Source organism: Chiloscyllium plagiosum, unplaced genomic scaffold (assembly GCF_037043375.1).
Source record: "Chiloscyllium plagiosum isolate Xiang-an unplaced genomic scaffold, Cpla_swu_hap1 HiC_scaffold_7, whole genome shotgun sequence".
Lineage (NCBI taxonomy): Eukaryota > Metazoa > Chordata > Chondrichthyes > Orectolobiformes > Hemiscylliidae > Chiloscyllium > Chiloscyllium plagiosum.
In genome coordinates this window covers 103,289,013-103,312,268 of record NW_028270145.1, presented here as the reverse complement: position 1 = coordinate 103,312,268, position 23,256 = coordinate 103,289,013, and the positions used below count along the sequence as shown (strand labels likewise).

Here is a 23,256-nt window from a genome sequence, read left to right as displayed (position 1 = left end):
GGCCTGTTCTGTGCTGTATTTTTCTATGCTCTATGTTCTATTAGCCACCCTACAGTCTTGCACTACCTACCTGTGGATGATAGATATCTCTAAGGATAAGTGTGGGAGGAAAATCTCATTGAAACTACAGAACTTAAGAATCCTGGATAGAGTGGATGTGGAGAAGATATTTTCAATTTTAGGAGAGAGTAGGACCTGAGGACGTAGTGGATGGATGACCCATCAGAACTGAGTTTAGGAGGAATTTCTTCATCTGAAGGCTGGTGAATCTGTAGGTCTCATTGTTGTAGAATATTATAGAGGCCAAGTCATTAAGTGTATTTAAGACAGAGATAGGTTCTTAATTAGTAGAGAGTTCAAGGATTACAGAGACAAGGCAGAAGAAATAGGTTGCAAAAGAAATCAGCTATGATTGAATGGAGGAGCAGATTTATGGGCCTAATGGCCAAATTATGTCCACTATCTTATGTTTTTCTGGAGTTAGTATAACAGGAATTCTAAGGGACAGTCATGCCAGACTCAAAACTTTAACTCTGTTTCTTTGTCCACAGATGTTGGCAGATACACTGAGTTTCTTCAACATTTTCTGTTTTATTTCAGGTTCCCAGCACCCTCAGTAGTTTTTTTTGTGAGTGATTAACGTCTTTGAATGCTTATAAGATTTTCCCTTTACATAGTACATTTCCAAATGGGTGTCTTTTTTTTTCTCAGCATTTTCATAGCTGCCACTATTTTCGTTTGGCTCATTGGTTCTTTATGTAGGCCACGTTAGGGTTTGGATGGGACATAAGATGGCATTGAGTTGACATGGAGATATGAGGGCCACAGGGAAGGTAAGAAGGCCAAGCGGTGACATGGAAGGTATGAGAAGCCGAAGAAATAGTTCTTCATTTGTATATCCTTCTGAATTTAGTTTTCAAAAGGTTCTCAAAGTCCCAACTTTGCGCTCACAATTACTCTGAGATCCATGAACCATGAGTAATGGAGAAGCTGGTCCAACTCGATGTCAGTGTGGGAGGTTAGGAGATGCTTAGGTTCAATGCAATGGCAGCTGCGTAGTTCCTACCTGCATCTTTTACCCATCAATCTGGAAATTGCTAGTGCAGGGTAAGACAAACATTGCCAGACATATGGAACATCCCAGATTCAGGTCCAATTCACCATATTCAAATGGCTTTGCATAATTCTGACTTCTACATATAGCCGAACATGTTACAAGTTGATAACATTTCATCACTACCCTCTGGAAGGAAATGTTCACTCTTTTCTCGCTCCCACAAATGCAGACTAATTTGTCAAGGGTTTCCAGCATTTTATGTTTTTTGTTTGATTCCAAATATCCACAGTATTTTGATTTTAGTAAAACTTAGATTTGGTTTGCTTTCTCCCCTCATTTTCCTCCATGCAATAATAGAAAAAAAAATTATAAGGAGCGAAGCATACCATTTTATTAATTGGCATTAGTCATACCCTCTGCTCTGTGTTCACCTATCGCCCCCATCTCACCCTTTATCTGCAGGTCCCCTCACCCACACGCTCAGTCCTGAAGAAGGGTTACCCCTGAAACATTGACTTCTTCACCTCCTAATGCTGCTGGGTTGCTGTGTTCTTCCAGACTCATAGAAGAATACAGCTCAGTACAGGCCCTTTGGCCCTGTTTGTCTACCCTAGAAAATGCCCTGTCACACACTGGAATTGGTGAACTTTTCCTTTGCTCCTTTCTCCCCACACCTGTCCCACCCTTCCCACCTTAAACATTACTGCTTAAACTCCACATTGTATCTCCAAATCCTTCTATCAAAGTTAATCATTTCATTCTTATCTGCAAGTGCCATAGACTGCCCATTTCACAAGTTTTGCAACATAATAAAAATTTCAAAATTGAATCATTGGTAAGTTAGTCCAGAAAATTTAATTTTGACAATGACCTTTCCCAACAGTGCCAGGGCTGCAATTGCCACATTTTCCCATCTTCTCAGCATTTGAAAAAATCTCAATCTCCTGACACCTTGAAAATTACAGGAGGATTGGAAAATTATGGTCAAAGTGAGAGTTTTCCACCTCCACCTTAGCTTCCCTTGACAACCCAGACTGGATCTCACCATGGTAACTCTGAGTATTGCAAACCTATTTTGCATCTCTTTTCTGTCTTTTTCTTCTCAATCTAATAGGTTTACTCCTTCCTCCTCGACTGCAGTGTAGACATAATCTTCTTCAGTTGTAAGTTGGATGTAAATTTGTCATTCAATTTTAGTCATTCAATAGTTCTGTCATGCCTTCTGCCTCCATAAAAGCATTGTCTTTGCCATTAATTAAGACCATCAGTCTTTTCTCCTTCTACATGTGTTATGACATTGGGTCATATGCAATGATTAATTTGCACATTCATTATCTGGTCACAGAACTTTTTTCCTTAACAAATCTTCTGCTAAAGAAAGGACACAACCTTAAGAACAGCTAATTTACACCATGAAGTCAGGTCCTCCTCCATGGTGAGTCTATGGATGCACCAACAGAGATTTTTGCCCTGGAAGTGTGAATAGCATTTGCCTATCTCATCAAGTTGAAAGACGGATCGTTCAGGAGTTAATGGATAGGACATTAATAAAATTAATCTCCTTGGCTATAAAACAATGATCAAAACAGATTGTGTAAAATGTGAGCTAATCCTCCATATTTTGTGGAATATACAATTAAAATTATGAAAAGTTATATGATATAAACATATGTTTGGATGCTGGAATTGGGACCCGAGTAGAAAATGCACAAGCTGCTGGATATCTACCTCCATCTCTCTCTCTCTCACTCTCTCTCACTCTCTCTCTCCAATTTCATATAAATTCTGAACCTTTTGTGGTGAGAACAAGTGTCAACAGCCCTACAGTATATTGATACTCTCTACTAAAAGTTATTTTATACAATCATCATTCCATGTGAGAAAGGACTGTACCAGAAATAACTGAAAAGCAACTACCTCAGTCGGAACAACTGTATTCGGATGCAATGAGTGAAACTCTGTTGTTGTTCATTTTCTTTAATCTGCATTTTTAACTTGACCCAGTTGACTTTTGTCAAGATACTCTGTAAAATCGCATTGTTCTACTTTCTTATTGAGGATGAGGCGTGACCTTGTGGAAGCTGGTAAAATCATGAGGAGCATGGAAAGGCTAAGTAGACAAGGTAAATACAATGACTGCAGATGCTGGAAACCAGATTCTGGATCAGTGGTGCTGGAAGAGCACAGCAATTCAGGCAGCATCCGAGGACAGGCAAAATCGACGTTTCGGGCAAAAGCCCTTCATCAGGAATAAAGGCAGAGAGCCTGAAGCGTGGAGAGATAAGCGAGAGGAGGGTGGGGGTGGGGAGAGAGTGGCATAGAGTACAATAGGTCAGTGGGGAAGGAGATGAAGGTGATAGGTCAGGGAGGAGAGGGTGGAGTGGATAGGTGGAAAAGGAGCTGGGCAGGTCGGACAAGTCCGGACAGGTCAGGGGATCGAGTTTCTGGAGGTTAGAAGCTAGGATGAGGTGGGGGAAGGGGAAATGAGGAAACTGTTGAAATCCACATTGATGCCCTGGGGTTGAAGTGTTCCGAGGCGGAAGATGAGGCGTTCTTCCTCCAGGCGTCTGGTGGTGAGGGAGCGGCGGTGGAGGAGGCCCAGCACCTCCATATCCTCGGCAGAGTGGGAGGGGGAGTTGAAATGTTGAGCCACTGGGCGATGTGGTTGATTGGTGCGGGTGTCTCGGAGATGTTCCCTAAAGCGCTCTGCTAGGAGGCGTCCAGTCTCCCCAATGTAGAGGAGACTGCATCAGGAGCAACGGATACAATAGATGATATTGGTGGATGTGCAGGTAAAACTTTGATGGATGTGGAAAGCTCCTTTGGGGCCTTGGATAGAGGTGAGGGAGGAGGTGTGGGCGCAGGTTTTACAGTTCCTGCGGTGGCAGGGGAAAGTGCCAGGATGGGAGGGTGGGTCGTAGGGGGGCGTGGACCTGACCAGGTAGTCACGGAGGGAACGGTCTTTCCGGAAGGCGGAGAGGGGTGAGGAGGGAAATATATTCCTGGTGGTGGGGTCTGTTTGGAGGTGGCGGAAATGTTGGCGGATGATTTGGTTTATGCGAAGGTTGGTAGGATGGAAGGTGAGCACCAGGGGCGTTCTGTCCTTGTTGCGGTTGGAGGGGTTGGGTCTGAGGGCGGAGGTACGGGATGTGGATGAGATGTGTTGGAGGGCATCTTTAACCACGTGGGAAGGGAAATTGCGGTCTCTAAAGAAGGAGGCCATCTGGTGTGTTCTATGGTGGAACCGTTCCTCCTGGGAGCAGATACGGCGGAGGCGGAGGAATTGGGAATACGGGATGGCATTTTTGCAAGAGGTAGGGTGGGAAGAGGTGTAATCCAGGTAGCTGTGGGAGTCGGTGGGTTTGTAGAAGATGTCAGTGTCAAGTCGGGTCTTTTCTCTGGGGAGGGGGAGTCCAGAACTACTGGCCATAGGTTTAGGGTGAGAAGGGAAAGATATAAAAGGGATCTAAGAGTCAGCTTTTTAACTCAGAGGGTGTTGTGTGTATGGAATGAGCTGCCAGAGGAAGTGGTGGAGGCTGGTACAATTGCAACATTTAAAAGACATCTGGGCGGGTACATGAACAGGAAGGGTTTAGAGGGATATGGGCTAAGCGCTGGCAAACGGGACTAGATTAGGCTAGGATATTAGATTAGGTCAGCATGGACGAATTGGACCAAAAGGTCTGTTTCCCATGTTGCACATCTCTATGTCTCTATGGCTCTTAGGGTTTGAATGTGGGATTGCACACATTAGTTTGAAATAGGAATACATTTGCACATTTTGGGAATTTTATTCATTTTTAACCTTTGTTGGATTTTGTCCAGTTAAAATAAGTTTTATAATATTTAGCTCATTCCGGTAATCTAGATACTTTAGCAAGTCTCAGTTTAAACTGAGATTGGAACATTTTATTTTCTAACTGGCGTTCCTGAAGCCTCTAGGACTGAACGTCGAGTTCAATAGCTGTACACCCTGATTCCATCCTTCCATGTTTTTTTTACACAGCCCACACTATGACTCGGATTGCTTTTAGCACTGTCACCCACTCACATACATCTCGGCCTATTATCACAATATATGGGTTGCATTTAGTACAGGTTTCCTATCTTTTTCACTCTGAGCTCTTTTTCAGCTTTCCTGTCTTGGCCTGCTGTCCACTTTCTCCTTGTTTACCCACCCCTTTCATATTTCTCCCTGTCTGGGTTTCACCTCCTGCTCTATGCTCACTACTCCACACCAACCTCTCCCCACCCACCCCCACCCCACCCAAAACCCCTCTCCCACACCACTCCACCCCACCTCCGAAGTGCTTCAGCATAATGCCGTATTTTCTTAGCTATTAGCAGTTCTGATGAAGAGTCACCAGATTCAAAACATTTATTCTGTTTTCTTCCCACAGATGCTGCCAGACCTGCTGAGATTCTCCACCGATTTCTGTTTTTGATTTCGATCAAACACTGTATTCTTTCTTATTGGGCTAGAAACACCTTGCTTAAGGAAGTTCTCCTCTATAGACGTTGGGAATATATTTCTTACTTTATCCTGTTTTCCCAGTTAATTATCCAAATATGTTAGATAATTGAACTTGCAAATTATCACTGCTCCTTTATTTTTATATTTTTCTAATATTTGCCCCTAAATTTGCTCTTTTATTTCTTTTCTTTTGGCTATGTGCTTCTAGCATAATCTCAAAAAGAACACTGTTAGCTTTACTGCAAGATATTCCTGGGCGATTATCCAGTGAATTGTATGGTGAAACTGTTTTTTGAAAAAAATAAATAGAAATGGTATAGTTCATATCACCATTGCTGCTTTTATCACTTACAATAATTTGGTGCCCTCTGGTCCTCAAACATTCTGCTAGTGTCAAGCCCCTCCCAATTTTCAACAATTCTTTTCTAAAAATTTATTTTTAATCATCTCTTTTCCTCAGCAAAGAGTCTCAGCTTCTCTAATTCATTTAAAGTTCCTTACCGTATGATCCATTCCCATGGATTATTTTTCCTCTCCCTCAGCCTTCACATTCATCCTAAAGTGCAATGATCAAAACTGGACATGGTACTTCAGTCAAGGCAAACTTGCATTTTGTACCAGTTTATCGCAACTTGCATGTCTTTTCACTTGATGCCCCTATTATTATTTGGGTATACTGTCACCCTTACCTGGTCAGTTTTAGATGTGACTTCAGTCACACAGTAATGCTGTTGAGTCTTAATTGCCCTCTGGAGCAGTAATAAATGTGAGCCTAGCTAGCAACATCCACACCCAATGTACAAAACTTACAAAAAACTTATCGCTAGGAAATTGATCCTTTGGATCAATGCACATTACAAAAGGAGAACCAAATGAGACCCTAATATACTTCAATTGATGCTCATAGGTGGGTGTTTCAAGTTGGGGGAGCATCAAAAGTGGGAATTGTGGCCATCAATTCATCTAGTGGGCGGCATGGTGGCTAAGCAGTTCGCACTGCTACCTCACTGCGCCAGGGACCCGGGTCCGATTCCCACCTTGGGCGACTGTGTGGAGTTTGCACATTCTCCCTGTGTCTGTGTGGGTTTCCTCCCACAGTCTAAAGATGTGCAGGTTAGGTTAATTGGTCATGCTAAATTGCCCATAGTGTTAGGTGCATTAGTCAGGTGTAAATATAGGGTCGAGGAATGGGTGTGGGTGGGTTACCCTTCAGAAGGTCGGTGTGGGCTTGTAGGGCCAAATGGCCTGTTTCCATGCTGTAGGGAATCTAATCTATTCTAGTCCAGGGATAGTGTGAAAATCATTTCCAAAGGATCAATTTCTTAGCGATAAGCTTTTTGTAAGTTTTATTCATGGAGTGTGGATGTTGCTAGCTAGGCTCACATTTATTACTGCTCCAGAGGGCAATTAAGAGTCAACAGCATTACTGTGCGTCTGAAGTCACATCTAAAACTGACCAGGTAAGGGTGACAGTATATCCAAAGGACATAAATGAGCCAAAGAGGATTTTAACAACAATTGACAATTGTTACAAGCTCTTCATTACTCCAATTGTTAAAAAAAAATTGAATTCTAATTTTATCACCTGAATAATAGATGGGTGGACAGGGCATTTGATACACTTGCCTTTACTGGTCAGTGCATCAAGTATAGGAGTTAGAGTGTCATGTTGCGACTTCACAGGACATTGGTTAGGTCACTTCAGGAATACTGCATTCCCTGGTCTCCCTAAGAACCTTGAAAGGGTGCATAAAAGATTTACAAGGAGGTTCCTGGGATAGGAGGCTTTGTGCTATAGGGAGAAGCTGAATAGGCTGGGGCTATTTTCCCTGGACTGTCAGAAGCTGAGGGATGACCTTATAGAGGTTTGCAAAATCATGATGGGTATGGATAGGGTGAATAGCCAAGGCCTTTTCCCCAGGGATGGGGAGTACAAAACTAGAGGTCATAGGTTAAAGGGGAGAGGGTTAAGATATACAAGGGACCTAATGGGGAACTTTTTTATGCAGAGGTGGAGCATGTATGGAATGAACTGGCACAGGGAGAGGCAGAGGTTGGTACAATTAAAAGGCATCTGGATGAATACATGAATAGGATGGGTTTCGAGTGATATGGGCTAAATGGGACTAGATAATTTAGGATATCAGATCAGCATGGACGAGTTGAACCCAAGGGTCTGTTTCCATGCTGTACACATCTATGACACAGACATAAATGAACTGAGGGGATTTTAACAACAATTGACTGTAGTTTTATGTTCCTCATTACTTCATGTTCTAATTTAATGGAATTCAAGTTTTACCACCTCATGATAGGATCCAAACCAGTGTCCCCAGAATATTTGCCTGGGATTTGGGAATTACTAGTTCAATGACATGACTATAATGCCACAGCCTTCCTGTTAGAAAGTGCATGTCCTTGGACATCGGTTCAGAGGTGGCATCATGCTTTGTAAGTCTAGAAGAAAAGGGGGAAAAAAAGAGAAAGAATTTGAAAGCTTGTAATGTGCTTATTTTGTTCCTCAAGGCTGCCAGTGATTGACAGCTGCATACAAATTATTATTGGAGAAAAAAATATCACATTTGTTCAAACAAAATGATTGAGCACCTCGTTCACACAACTTCAATTTTACTCAGGCTACACAATTTGGATTTTGAAATCAAAAATTATTTTTCTTAAGAGTCAAAATATTTCAAATTTAGCTCTTTCAGCAACTTGTCATTTTTTTCAGCAAATTTCACTCACATTGTCCTACATTAACAATTCAAAGAATGTCTGAAAAGAAGGCAAGCAAGTATTTGATCATATTTATTCTAAACACAAATATAGAAAACAATTAATCGGTTCAAACAGGACAAACACGAATTAAACAAATCCAGGTCTTTTCTACACAGCATCAGTCAGTGTGCAATACATGAATCGAAAAATCAGCTCTGTCATTCCATTGCCTTTTAAAAATCTACAGCTTGTATTATAAATTATATATATATATGTATTTATACAAAGACCAATACGTTTGTTTTTAACTACAGTACTTTGCTTGTTAAAAATGCTTCCAGCTTTTCCGAAAAGCATTAAGCAAACCTGTGTTTCACTTATGGTTGCTACTTGTATTCATTGAGGGGCCTGTAATGTGTCAAAACATTGGTTAAGTTACAAACATAGGAGACAATGGACTGAACCATAACGGGAGTAATAGTAGAGCTGACTGAATATAGCCAAAAGGGTTTTGGAGCAGTGTCGAACTGACGGTCTTTTTCTGTAAAGTGAAGATTGTGTTGTAAATACCACCTCAAGTTTATTATCATGGCCACAGGCTTTTTGCATAAGCACACTTTTACCATTCAGTTAACTGCCATCTTTCATTACAAGAAGAATGCAAAGCCAAAGGAAAGCTGAAGAAGGAAACAAGAGAATAGATAGCAGGAGATGGAGTCAATTATCACCTTTGTAAAACCAGTTCCTTTTCTTGAATCCTGCTTATGGAATTACGCTATAAAAAAAACTTGACTGCCATAATTGCATTTAAAATGTCTCAGAGCTGTGAAACAGCTGACACAGAGGCTTGCTGGAATTCAATCGGTAAATCGTAAGAACAAGTCCAGCAAAATTCCCTCAGCCACGTCAATAGGAACGTCGAATACAAGTGCCACTGTCTGTTTGTGACAATTGAGGGGGAAGACAGTGCCACAGTTGCCTCATCTGATAAGCTCCCACTGTACAAAGTAGACTGAGAAAATCTCTGGATGAGGTTCACAGAAGGTAGGATTTAGATACTGAAAGTCTTAAAGTGTAACAAGGGGAAAGAATCCTTATGAAAATACAGGAATATTTCAAAATGATAATGGTAGAGAGTATACAAGGCCACTGTGTTTGATTAACAAAACCCAAGTACACTTCTTCCCATAATATTACTATTCCATTTCTCTCTCCAGATATGATACGGTTTTGTCAAATGAATTCAGTGTGATTCTTTAATGACCTTTCTTGGTTATTAATTCCAGAACTCTATTAATTATTGTTAAAGTAGCTAACTGCTTTTGATGCTTTTCATTTTTAATTTGTTAACCCTGGTTTAAGAACATAAGAAGTGGGATCGGAGTAGGCCATGCAATCTCTGGAACATTCTATGTCATTCAATAAGATCATGAATGATCTTTTTTTCATTAATTCCACTTTCCCAGCTTATGCCTTAGTTCCATTACATCCAAAGGTCTATCAACCTCAGTCTTGAATATACTCAGTAAATGAGCATCCACAGCCTTTGAAGTCTTCAATACCATGAATAATTTGCCTGATTCAATTCAGTCCTGATGAAGGGTCATGCCCGAAACATTGACTCTCCTGCCCCTCAGATGCTGCCTAACCTGCTGTGCTTTTTCCAGCACCATACTCTACCTAATCAATATTTACAATGCCTTTGTTATCCTGAAATTCTTAATTAAAATGCCTCAAAGTTACTTTATTCACAAGGAATAATTCCTGGCTTCTTTAATGTATTGTTTATGACGGCTGAGACATCAATACTATCAGGAAATATCGGATAGGCTGGGTCCAATTGTCTAGGTGCCCCCAGTAATGGAAGTATCCAAAGTAGGATTTCATCATGGTCAAACATGCCAATAAATGTGAAGCATAAATGCTAGTCCAGAACAGTTGGGCTGAGTGGCCAATTCTGGTGCTGAAAAATTCTATGTATTAAGTTACACCCTTAATGGGAATGTATCCTTGTACAATTTGTGTGGAAAGAAAATTAAGTATTGAGAGATCCACATTTCACAGGAGGACTGTGAGGACTGCAGATGCTGGAAAGTCAGAGTAAATAAAGTGTGGCGCTGGAGAAAGCACAGTAGGTCAAGCAAGATCTGAGGAGCAAGAGAGTCAATGTTTCAGGACTGATGAAGTGCCCTGCCCGAAACGTCGACTCTCCTGCGCGTGATGCCCTTCTCTTTATCATTTCCTGTTGCACCCCTGCACTCAACACTCATTTGGCAATGTGACACTGCTTGCTTCAAACAAAGATAAGACTGTTTTGGCTATGATTTTGAAATACTGTTGACTTATTGTTATAGTTTTTTATTGAGATGGTTCAAGGTAACCCAGCATCAACTCCCTTCATTTTGTTTCTTATTGTTAAAGCAGTAAGAGAGCAAAGGGCAATTATAGGAGAAAGTGAGGACTGCAGATGCTGGAGATCAGAGCTGAAAATGTGTTGTTGGAAAAGCGCAGCAGGTCAGGCAGCACCCAAGGAACAGGAGAATCGACATTTCGGGCATAAGCCCTTCTTCAGGAAAGGGCAATTATAGTTTTGTTTCTGTGAACAAGCAGTCAAGTTAGTAAGAGCGATGACAGGAGAATGATAAACACCTAAATTAAGAAAGATAAAACACAAGGTTCCAAGACATTACCTCCCACAATGAAAGATAAAGACTGGCCTTAACTTACTGTATTCTAAGTAGAGTAGATAGAGTGTGGTGCTGGACAAGGTACAGCAGGTCAGGTAGTATCTGAGGAGCAGCAGAATCGACGTTTCGGCAGGACTCTTCATCAGACTTGAAACAGCAACTCTCTTGCTCCTCAGATGTTGCCTGACCTACTGTGCTTTCTCCAGTGCCATACTCATATCTACTCTGACTTTCCAGCATCTGCAGTCCTCACTATCTTCTTCCATTCTAAGTAGAACTGGTGACATGGAGACCAAGGCTGAATCACAGGTAGGAATAAAAACCTAAAGATATGGCCCCAAAATGGTGTGCACCAATATATTATGAATGCATAGTCGACTTTTGCATTCAGGTGAAAAACTAGAACCTGTTTCCCTCTTGTGAGTACAACATTTTTTGGATTGAGTAGGCATCATGTGTGATTAGCTAAGAGGGCTAGTGCTGCATCAGGAAACCAGCCTGTGTCATTAGCTTCAATGTCAGAACACTGCAGAACAGTTAAATATACAACCTGACAGTTATTGGTCAATGCAATAAAACTTGCTCTAAAAAAACACTTGTGGTGCTGTTGTTGGACCAGGCACACTTTTTTGTGAAAGACTATCAGGAGTTTGGGGTGGACTGGGCAGACTGTGAATTCAGTCCCATTGTCTCAGAAATAGCCTACTGCTCTCTCAGGTAGGCGCCTGGCTGGTGGTCAGAACCAGGATCTCTAATCCCACGAGCATTCCAGCTGGTCACCCACAAACAGGCAGGCTCAAGAGATGGAGTGGAACGGGTATACCCCCAACCGATAAAAGTATGTTCAAAGTGTTGATCATCACAATGTGTCCTGCAAGTCACATTCATTTTAACAGTCATTGATGCAGCCAGCTGTGTTTTTCATCTCTTTCACCCCAGTGATGCACCTCTTCAAATTAAGCAGACTTATGAGGTGCTTATTATTATTATTTTTTCTTTTCAGTCCATTCCTTGCCAGAGGAAAACGATTCAGACCACGCGTACACTCCCCATCACCACAACACCGACCTGCCTGTCCTCAGTGACTGGTCTTTGCGGTGCCTTGTACGTGTGCAGCGTGGCGTGAAACTGGGCAGACTCTTATCCTGGTGCGGCCCATGGGTGTGTCAGGAAACTCCCCCATCAGAAATGCAACAGTGGTTTGAAAGAACTGGAGGTGGAAGGTTGCTTTTCAGATTGGAGACCTGTGACTAGTGGTGTACCACAAGGATCGGTGCTGAGTCTGCTGTTTATTGTCATTTATAAGAATGATTTGAATGTGAACATAGGAGGTATAGTTAGTAAGTTTGCAGATGATACCAAAATTGGAGTTGTAGTGGATAGTGAAGAAGGTTAATCACAGCACAACAAATCTTGATCAGATGGGCCAAAGGGCTGAGGAGTGGCAGATGGAGTTTAATTTAGATAAATGCGAGGTGCTGCATTTTCGGAAAGCAAATCAGAGCAGGACTTATACACGTAATAGTAAGGTTCTGGGGAGCGTTTCTGGACAAACAGACCTTGGAGTGCAGGCTCATAGTTCCATGAAAGTACAGTCATGGGTAGATAAGATAGTGAAGAAGGCATTTGGTATGCTTTCCTTTATTGGCCAGAATATTGCGTACAGGAGTTGGGAGGTCATGTTGAGGCTGTACAGGATATTGTTTTGGCCACTTTTGGAATATTGCATGCAATTCTGGTCTCCTTCCTATCAGATGGATGTTGTGACACTTGAAAGAGTTCAGAAAAGATTTACAAGGATGGTACCAGGGTTGGAGGAATTGAGCTATAGGGAGAAGTTGAATAGGCTGGGGCTGTTTTCCCTGGAGGGTCGGAGGCTGAGGGGTGAACTGTAGTAGTTACTAGCGGTGTTCCGCAAGGATCTGTTTTGGGACCATTGCTGTTTGTCATTTTTATAAATGACCTGGAGGAGGGGCTAGAATGTTGGGTGAGCACGTTTGCGGATGATAACGAAAGTCTGTGGAGTTGTTGACAGTGAGGAAGCCTGTGTCGGGTTACAGCGGGATATATATAAGCTGCAGAGCTGGGCAGAAAGGTGGCAAATGGAGTTCAATGTAGGTAAGTGTGAGGTGATTCACTTTGGTAAGAGTAACAAAAAGATGGGGTACTGGGCTAATGGTCGGATACTCGGTAGTGTGGAGGAGCTGAGGGATCTTGGTGTCCATGTACACAGATCTCTGAAAGTTGCCACCCAGGTAAATAGTGCGGTGAAGAAGGCATATGGCGTACTGGCTTTTATTGGTAGAGGAATTGAGTTCCGGAGTCCTGAGGTCATGTTGCAGTTGTATAAGACTCTGGTGTGGTCGCATCTGGAGTATTGCGTGCAGTTTTGGTAGCCATACTATAGGGAAGGATGTGGAGGCACTGGAACGGGTGCAGAGGAGGTTTACCAGGATGTTGCCTGGTATGGTAGGAAGATCGTATGAGGAAAGGCTGAGGCACTTGGGGCTGTTTTCATTGGAGAAAAGAAGGTTTAGGGGTGACTTGATAGAGGTGTACAAGATGATTAGGGGTTTAGATAGGGTTGACCATGAGAACCTTTTCCACGTATAGAGTCAGCTATTACGAGGGGGCATAGCTTTAAATTAAGGGGTGGTAGGTATAGGACAGATGTTAGGGGTAGATTCTTTACTCAGCGAGTCATGAGTTCATGGAATGCCCTGCCAGTAGCAGGGTGGACTCTCCCTCTTTATGGGCATTTAAACGGGCATTGGATAGGCATATGGAGGATAGTGGGCTAGTGTAGGTTAAGTGGGCTTGGATCGGTGCAACATTGAGGGCCAAAGGGCCTGTACTGCGCTGTATTTTTCTATGTTCTATGTTTATAAAATCATGAGGGGCATGGATTGGATAAATAGACAAGGTATTTTCTCTGGGGTGGAGGAGTCCAGAACTAGAGTGCATAGGTTTAGGTTGAGAGGAGAAAGATATAAAAGATATATAAGGGGCAACTTTTTCACACAGACGGTGTAACATGCATGGAATGAGCTGCCAGAGGAAGTGGTGGAGGCTGGTACAATTGCAACATTTAATGGGCAGTTGGATGGGTATATGAATAGGAAGGAGTTGGAGGGATATGGGCCGGCTGCTGGCAGGTGGGTCTAGATTGGGTTGGGATATCTGGTCGGGATGGACAAATTGGACCAAAGGGTCTGTTTCCATGCAGTACATCTCTGTGACTCGACAACACTTATGAACACTTATCAGCTGCAAAACTATGTTCATTTACGTTAAAGTCTCCTGAAAAATATCAGGGGAAAAAGCAGCAGGAAATGATAGGTTAGTTGCCTCATGTCAAGAAATTCAGACCGTGTCATTGGATGGAATCTATTGTGGAATCTCATTTAAGCATCAGCTTATCACGTTTCTTAAGAAACAACTCAAAGTATTTGGTACACAATGAGTTACTTGGTGTGCAGCAACTATTGTTATATAGACAAAAACTGCAGCCTTATTTCACACAGTAAAATCCCACAACAGCAATATGATTAATCAGTTAGGAAGTAAGCACAGATCTGTTTATGTGCCACCTTTTAATACCTCAGAATGTTCAAAAGCACATCACAGTTAATGATGCCCTCTTGAAGTGTACTCAGTGCAGTCAATTTTGCACACACCAATAACTTATAATCATTGAGATCATGTCCATACAAACTATTTTAGTTGTTGGTTTAAGAATAAACATGGGACATAAAGACCTCTGTTTGCTGTTCTTCTTTTAATAGTGACATGTGATTTGCACATCATCATGCAATACTGTGTTCTTCCATCTTGTCACCAACAGCTCCAATGTTGTATTGGCATGTCAGCTAGGATAACTGCAGTGGGGCTTGAACCCCACAACCTTCCAGACTTTAAAATGAGAGCATTATGGGGGCACGGTGGCATAGTGGTTAGCACTGCTGCCTCACAGCGCCAGAGACCCAGGTTCAATTCCCACGTCAGGCGACTGACTGTGTGGAGTTTGCACGTTCTCCCCGTGTCTGCGTGGGTTTCCTCTGGGTGCTCCGGTTTCCTCCCACAGTCACAAAGATGTGCAGGTCAGGTGAATTGGCCATGCTAAATTGCCCGTAGTGTTAGGTAAGGGGTAAAATGTAGGGGTATGGGTGGGTTGCGCTTCGGCGGGGCGGTGTGGACTTGTTGGGCCGAAGGGCCTGTTTCCACACTGTAAGTAATCTAATCTAATCTACGCATTGAGCCACAGCTAACACCATACAATGATCTTGGTGATGCTGCTTGAGGGAGAAGTGGTGTTTGGCAACCGGGAAGTCTCCAGTGTTCTTCAAGCAATATCTGCTTATTAGCATTTGCCTGAACAGGAAAACTGTGTATCAGTTTCATATCTCATCTGAAGAATGGTAATTCCAACAATGCAACACTTTCTCAATACAGCATAGCCTAGATAACAGGCTCCAGGCTCAATTTATATGGATCATCTGAAATTCTTAATACAATAAGACAATCCTAAGTATATATATATATATATATGTTTAAATATAATAGCATAATTACTTATAAGTGTTTTGATTTTGCTTTTAACAGAAAATTATGAAAAAGGTAATAAAATATGCTTCAGAAACTTTGGCAGTGAGTGAAATTAGAATACTGAAAGAGCTGCAAATTTGTGCTTAGCTCTGGAAAGCTTCCGCGGCTATCGCAGACATAGGATGCCTGAAATTATAGGAAAAGTACAAAGTGTTTACTTAACAGCTTGACCCTGACTTCCAACACATGTATTATAAGTTTGCGTTAAATACACTTATGGTTAATCTGTAACACGATTTGTGCCATGCATTCGGGAAAATGTCCTCCAAGGTGGCTTTCAAGATACACAACAATGCAGAATCGCTGAGCAGAAACTGATAGTCAAACGCCATACCCATGAAGACAGCCTCAACTGTGATCTTGGATTCATGTCATGCTACATGTAACCTCACCATGCTATTCTGTGTCTTAAAATCTTCCTTCCTGTCATGTTTGACCACCATCACCTTGATAACTTGCTATGATCTCCCTACCTTAATTAGTTTGTACAGTTTTGAATTACTTGTTACCTTGGATATACCCTCGGCATGTGACCCTTATACCTATCATGTCATTCCCGTCGTTAGGTTTGTCTCCAGCACCACCTTATTTTTAATTTTTTTGTAATTATCTCTAGGCCTCAATTCATTGGATTGTAGGTCATCCCATTCACTTACTAGTCAGCTGTTGACACTTGACTCACACTGTCTGAAACTTTTGCGATCACCTGCAGAGGCTTATTATTTGACATTCCACTCAAACCATTTCTATGGTGTTTTGATTTCTCTGCCCATTGATCTCTCTGCCTATAAAGTTCTGTACATGTGTGCTATCCTTTGCTTCACCCAACAAAGGAGCAGTGCTCCGAAAGCTTGTGATTTCAAATAAACCATCTGGACCTTTACCTGGTGTCGTATGGCTTCTGAGCTTGTCCACCCCAGTCCAACACCAGCACCTTCACATCATGTGCCATGCACTGAGTTATGGTTTATGCAGTTAGAAAGCATGAATAATTCATACTGTCACAAATTTCATTCCTTTAATCCAATAGGAAATCAGTATGAGATATCTGTTGCTAAATGCCCAATAATACAGGTCAACCAACACAATGATTTTTTCCATCAGTCTTCTCAAATTAATATTTGTTGATGGTTTTGGATTGGATCATTTTATTAAAGATCTCAATAAAAATGAAATTGTCAGAGACGTTTTTAATTACAAACTATCCACAAGGAGATTGCCTCCCTTTTAAAATCCAAAATCTCTTCAGTGTTGTTCTGCCTTTTAAAATTCTACATTTTATTCTGTCGATAGAAAAAAAAAAGTTATTTTCTCATTTCTGAAGGAGTTCTTCTGAAAGGACAATTTTTAAAAATGGTTGGCCAGCATTTATTGCCTGTCTATAAGCTGGGTGGATTGCTGGGCCATTTCAGAGGGCATTCCCGATGAAGACCTTATGCTCAAAATGTCGACTGTCCTGATCCTTGGATGCTGCCTGACTGGTTGTGTTTTTTCAGCACCATTCGTTTTGACTCTGATCTCCAGAATCTGCAGTACTGGCTTTCTTCTATATTTTAGAGGGCAGTTGTGAGCTATAAGTTCATAAAATATAGGAGCAGAATTAGGCCATTTGGCCCATGGAGACTGCTCTGCCATTTGATCATGGCTGATTTGCTCCCATTCTCCTGCCTTCTCTCCATATTCCTTCATCCCATTACCAATTAAAAATCTGTCTAACTCCTCCTTAAATTTACTCAATGTCCCAGCATCCACCGCACTTTGGGGGAGTGAATTCCACAGATTCACAATCCTTTGAGAGAAGCAGTTTTTCCTCAACTCTGCTTTAAATTTGCTACCCCGTATCCTAAAGTTACATTCTCTCATCTGAGGATGCCCCACAAGAGGAAGCATCTGCTCCATATCTATTTAATACACACCTTTTATCATCTTGAATACCTCAATTTGATCTCCCCTCAAAGAGTTTAGGCCTAAACTGTTCAATTTCTCTTTATATGATCCACCCCTCAACTCTGGGATCCATCTAGTGATCCTCCTCTGAACTGCCTCCAATGCCACATCTTTCCTCAAATAAGGGGACCAGAATTGCGCACAATACTCAAGTTGTGGTCTCACCAATGCCTTGTATCAGCTATAATGCTGTAGGTTTGGAGCCACATGTAGGCCACACCAGATTTCCCTGCCTGAACTGAGTCATTAGTGAGGCAGATGGATATTTTTCCTGACAATAGTTTTATGATGACCGGTAGATTTTTAATTCAAGATTTCTTTTTAACCATGGTGGAATTTGAACCCAGGTCCCTTCTCAAGTAATCGTCTAGTGATCATACCATTAGGCCACATGACATTCATTTGCTGCTATCCCTTCCAGTTTTGGAAGTATTTGGTGGAGTCAGTTTCTGACTGTTTTCAAATGCAATTTTAAGCTTGGATGGGAATCAGTAGGGGTGATGTGGGGGAATTAAAATAAACAGCAGAGTCTCTAGCCCATTCCCCTGAGTGTGAGGTCTGGACAATGGTAATAAAAGGGGCTACAGCACCCAAAAAAGTTACAAATTCTTGCTGTAGGAGTTTGAGATTGAGGACTAATGTTGCTTGCTGAAATAAAACAATGAGATATAAAACACACAAAAACAGAAATTGCTGGAGAAACTTAATAGGTCTGGCAGCATCTTTGGAGAGAAAATAGAGTTAATGCTTAAAGTCCAGTGAAAACAAGCGATGGCTTCTGAAATAGGGTCACTGGACTTGAAATGTTGACTGTTTTTTCTCTACAAATTCTGTCAGACCTATTGAGTTTATCCAAAACTTTCTGTTTTTCATGCTGTTTGGTTTATTGTTTCCCATGATTAGAATATTTCTAATATTATCAGAATCTAAAGGGTCATCTATTTGAAAGGGAAAATCAAAAAGAATATTTGAGAAAGATAAAAATTGGAATGCTCCAGAAAAAGACGTAGGGAAGTTCTTTCAAACAGCCAGCATAGACACAATGTTAGCTTTCAGTGTTGGTTAACTGAATCCTAACTCACAAAAATGTCATTCACACAACCTTCTTTGCTTTCTTACATACACTGGTCTCTGTTCAGGTGATGCCTCAATTTTAAAATTCACATCATTATTTTCAAATTCCAGCATATTTCCATCTCTTCAGGCCCTTCAACTTGAACGTAGAACATAACACAGCACAGGAAGGAGCCCTTCAGCTCATCATGTTGCACCAAACATGATGCCAAATTAAACTAATCCCTTCTGCCTGCCCTTGATCCATATCTCTCCATTCCTTCCACATTCATGTGCTTATCTAAAAGTGCCTGAAACGCCCCTATTGTATCCACCTCCACCATCACACTTGGCAGTACATTCCAGACTCCTACCAATCTCTGTGAAAAAAAACTTGCCCTTCATATCTCTTTTGAAGTTATCTCCTCTCACCTTAATACCTAGTATTAGAAATTTCAAATCTGGGAAAAAGATTTGGACCCTCGACCCAATCTACACTTCTATCAAGTCTCCCGTCAACCTCTGCCGCTCCAGAGAAAACAATCCTGGTTTTTCTAGCCTCTCCTCATAGCTTATACCCTCTAATCCAGGCAGCATCCTGGTAAGCCTCTTCTGAGATATTTGTAATCCTTCTGTTCTGGCCTCTTAGGCACCTTCCAATTTTAATTGTTTCACAAGTGGTACTCACACCACAAAAGAGTCATGACCATCTACAATAAAGAAAGAACTCGATCATTTATGCATTATCTTTCAATGGCATTACCTTTACAGAATTCCCCACCATCAACAATCCAGATATCATCGTTGAGAAGTTTATTCCATGGAGGTGCCACTACAAACACTGTGACTGCATGAGCAGGCCAGACATTGCATATTCTGAGGTGAGTGATACATCACCTGAATCTCCAAAATATAGTCTCCATTTACAGAGCTTAGTATAGCTCAAGAAGCTCAATACCATCTTGAACAAAACAATCTATTTGGTAAAAACTCATGTATAACCACTTCCTCCACCAGTCCATTGTGGCAGCAGTGTGTATCTCTTCCAACTCAGCAAACTCACCAAGGATTCTTCAGCAGCATCTTCCAAAGTTACAACCTCTCCCTCCTCGAAGATCAAGAGCAGTAATTGTGTGGGAACACCATCACCTCAGCTCAATGTTTTCCGAGTTCCACATCATCCTGGATTTGACATGCATTATACTTGCTTTGAGTTCCTTCGGTATCGTTGAGTCAAAGACCTATGACTTGCTGCAGGCGCTTTGGGAATATAATTATGGTGCAGACCATGACAGTGTAAGCAGCCAGCTTGCCACAACCTTTGGAAGGGGAATAAGGTGTGAGTGATAAATATTGGCTTTGTCAGCAATGACCACATCCTGTAAGCGAGTTGAGGAAAGACTACTGCCTGAGGGATTTCAGCTGCCAAGGGCTGAAGCTCTGGAAAGGAAGATATGGAGCTGCGGAGCATATGGCAACTTCAAAATGCACTTCACTGCCCCAATATCTTGTTGTACAGCTGGATGCCAACTTTTGTTTGTCAAACACTGCTGTGAGGTGCCTTGGGACATTGTACGACATTAAAGGCACTAGAAGAATACAAAATGTTTGATGCTGTTGTTACACTCTGTTAACTGTGGGTTTACTAGTCATTTCCCAATATTGATCAGAACTCAAGTGAACAAGATTTTGTCAGCTGAGAATATTCTGAGATATGGAATCAAGGTGTATTGATATAGAGAACAGCCATGATGTAATGAATAGAGGAGTAACATTCGAGCCATTCAATGATGTCCTCTTGCTTCCATGCTGAATGCTTGTGAAGACGATATGGGACTTTAATGGCCACCTACCTGAAACAATTTAGAAAATCCACTGTTTCCACGACTGCTTTCTATGCATGCTCTTTCTGGTCTCTCTTCCATCTGATTTTCTTTGCCTCCAGTTAGAATCATAGAATTCTGACAGCATGGAAGCAGGCCTTTCGACCCATTATGTCCACACTGACACTCCGAAGAGAAACCAACCCAGACGCCCCCCAACCTCCATAAGCCTGCATTTCCCGTGGCTAATCCACCTAACCTGCATGGCCCTGGACACTATGGGCAATTTAGCATGGCCAATCCACCTAACCTGTGCACCTTTGGATTGTGGGAGGAAACTCACACAGACACAGGGAGAATGTGCAAACTCCATACACAGAGTCACCAGAGACTGGAATTGAACCTGGTTCTCTGGTGCTGTGAGACAGCAGTGCTAACTACTGTGCCGCCATGCCACCCTCGCTCTCTTTCATTTTAAGCCAGCTCAGTGTCTCCACCTATATGTTAGTTTTCTTTAACTTTCATTCTCCTACCTCACAGTATTCAATCGATGATCTGAGCTTTCCCAAAAACCAGACATGTCCTCGTGGATCACAGGTCACTGTAGCTCATGGTATAGAATCATTATAAATCAAATGCATAGTTTAACCACAATAACACATGCATTTTAAATTGTCTTTTGCAAGGTTTGAATCTGAATGTTTGAATGTTCCAGAGACTTCCCGCCTCAGGGTCATTTAAGAGCATCCCATCGTTCTCAGTTTTCACATTTCCATTTGTTAAAATGCAATCCAATTTTCTGCAAAGGTTCTCCTGGGAGTAAAGTTTAAATTTGGGAAGTAATAGGTAATGAACATTTTCAACGAACCGTTAGTTGGTCCACCAGGTACCTCAAACTTATTAACATCGATAAATGTCTCAATCAAACTATCAGAAAGACTATACAACTGGAAACACATTTATTGATAGAGAGCGCACAATCTGTTATTCTCCAATGAAACACACCTCACTTACCTGGGCCTAGAGAAAGTACTTTGCAGACAGTGTTATACAGCATGGAAACAGACCCTTTGGACCAACCTATTCGCACTGAATCTGATCTAGCTCAATTTGCCAGCATTTTGCCCATATCTGTCTAAATCTTTCCCAATCAAGTACCCATCCAGATGCCTTTTAAATGTTGTTATTGTACTTGCCTCCACCATTTCCCCTTTCAGCTTGTTCCATACACACACCACTGTCAGCATGAAATATTTACCCCTCAGGTCCTATATAAATCTTGCCCGACCTAACCTTAAACCTATGTCCTCTAGTTTTGAACTTGCCCACCCGAAGAAAAAGATCTTAGCTGTTCACCTTATCCATGCTCCTCGTTTTTATAAACCTCTATAAGATCACCCCTCAGCCTCTGACGCTCGAGGGAAAACAACCCTAGCCTATTCAGCCTCTCCCTATAGCTCAGACCCTCCAGTCCCACCAACACTATAATAAAAGGAGGACAATTGGGTAACTCTTTCATCAATCATATCTGGAATCAGCACCTCTCAAGTTGGCTGGAACTAATGTTATACCCAGGAGCTTTGGCAGACAGTTCACTGCAATCTGCTGCAAAGATAACCCGAGTTTTATTGAGAGACATTGTTGTCATTTCAGCTGCAATTGTTTTTGTTCAGAGACTTAGACCATGGTTGTTGTAATGAACCATTACTTGCTGCAATGTTTAATCCTGCCTACCAGAAGGAGTGTCTCAATACCAACTCATCGGTTCACACGGTGGTACCATGTGACAGTGGGAGGATGACGCCTGACGATGGCAAAAATCAGAAGTTGCAAGTACATTGGGGCACAGCAGGGATTTAACAAACTAAAAAAATTCAGCTTAACCAGCTTGACTTGAAATCCAAACATAATTGATTGCAATATGGTCAATTATGATTTATTAGCTATGGCAACAAAGGTTTTCAATTTTAAAGGGAATCAGCTGGGAGCTTTTTTTTTAAGATAGCACTGTATATAATGAGCATGAATGACCATATGTGCTTAGATTCATCTAATAGACTGTTTGACCACCAAGTTACCAACAATAAATAAATTGCTTAGAAAGAATGTAGGTCTCATCATAAATCTGCACTTAACCAGATTGATAACCTTATTACCACTTCACCTGCTTAATGGACAAATAAAATGGTCTCTCCAGAAAAGAAAGGTACAGAAATAAATCTTATGAAGATAAACCAAGAACCCAGTTACATTTAAAAGTTAATATTATTGTTTTACATCACTCTGAGGAGGTGTGTCAAGACTTTTTTTTTAATAGCTGCTGTTTTTGTAACCATAATTTTGTGGAATCTTCATTCTGCTCCCCTGAGATGGCATTTTGTTAGCAGGAAATAATAGGCTATATCCCTGTTCTGTCAGGTAAACAAAAATACCAACCAGTCATTAGTCAAATGCCGTGTATTTTGTGCTAACTTTTGGCCATTTAGTTTGCAGAGTCTGGAACTAACTCATAGTACAGACAGCAAGTCCAGGTTGTAGTGTTGTTATTAATCTGCTGTTGCAAGTGTAGCCATGAGGAGGGCCTCTCTCACTGTCAGATGAAATACTCTTTCCTGCTTTCGCTTACAGAATCCTGGTAATTGGCATGGTTCTTCAGTGCTGCATCAGTGTTCTCAGCATATTCCGTTCTTTTCGGCTCATTATTTTGATAAGTGCCTTTGTTCTGATATAACAAGCGTCCCGTTATAGCAAAAATGCAGAGGATGACAAATATCACAATCGCTATAACACCTGTCAGGAGAAAAGAAATGCAATTTTAGTCTTCTCTTTTCTTTTGTAAAGCAAACTTATTGTTATTTCAATGCAGCTATGCTTGCTATTTGCCTTCTTTTC

General features: G+C 41.5%; 1 protein-coding gene across 3 annotated transcripts in view; it reads right to left on the bottom strand.

Annotated features, from left to right (window-relative positions):
• Positions 1 to 22,610: 22,610 nt before the first annotated feature.
• LOC122551780 (contactin-associated protein-like 5) overlaps positions 22,611 to 23,256 on the bottom strand; it is a 1,290,980-nt gene continuing 1,290,334 nt past the window's right edge. For all 3 annotated transcript variants that reach the window (XM_043694243.2, XM_087989330.1, XM_043694244.2), the window contains one exon: positions 22,611 to 23,154. In XM_043694243.2, coding sequence (XP_043550178.2) covers positions 22,958 to 23,154 — 197 coding nt within the window. In that variant the 3' untranslated portion in view covers positions 22,611 to 22,957. The remainder of the gene's footprint in view (positions 23,155 to 23,256) is intronic.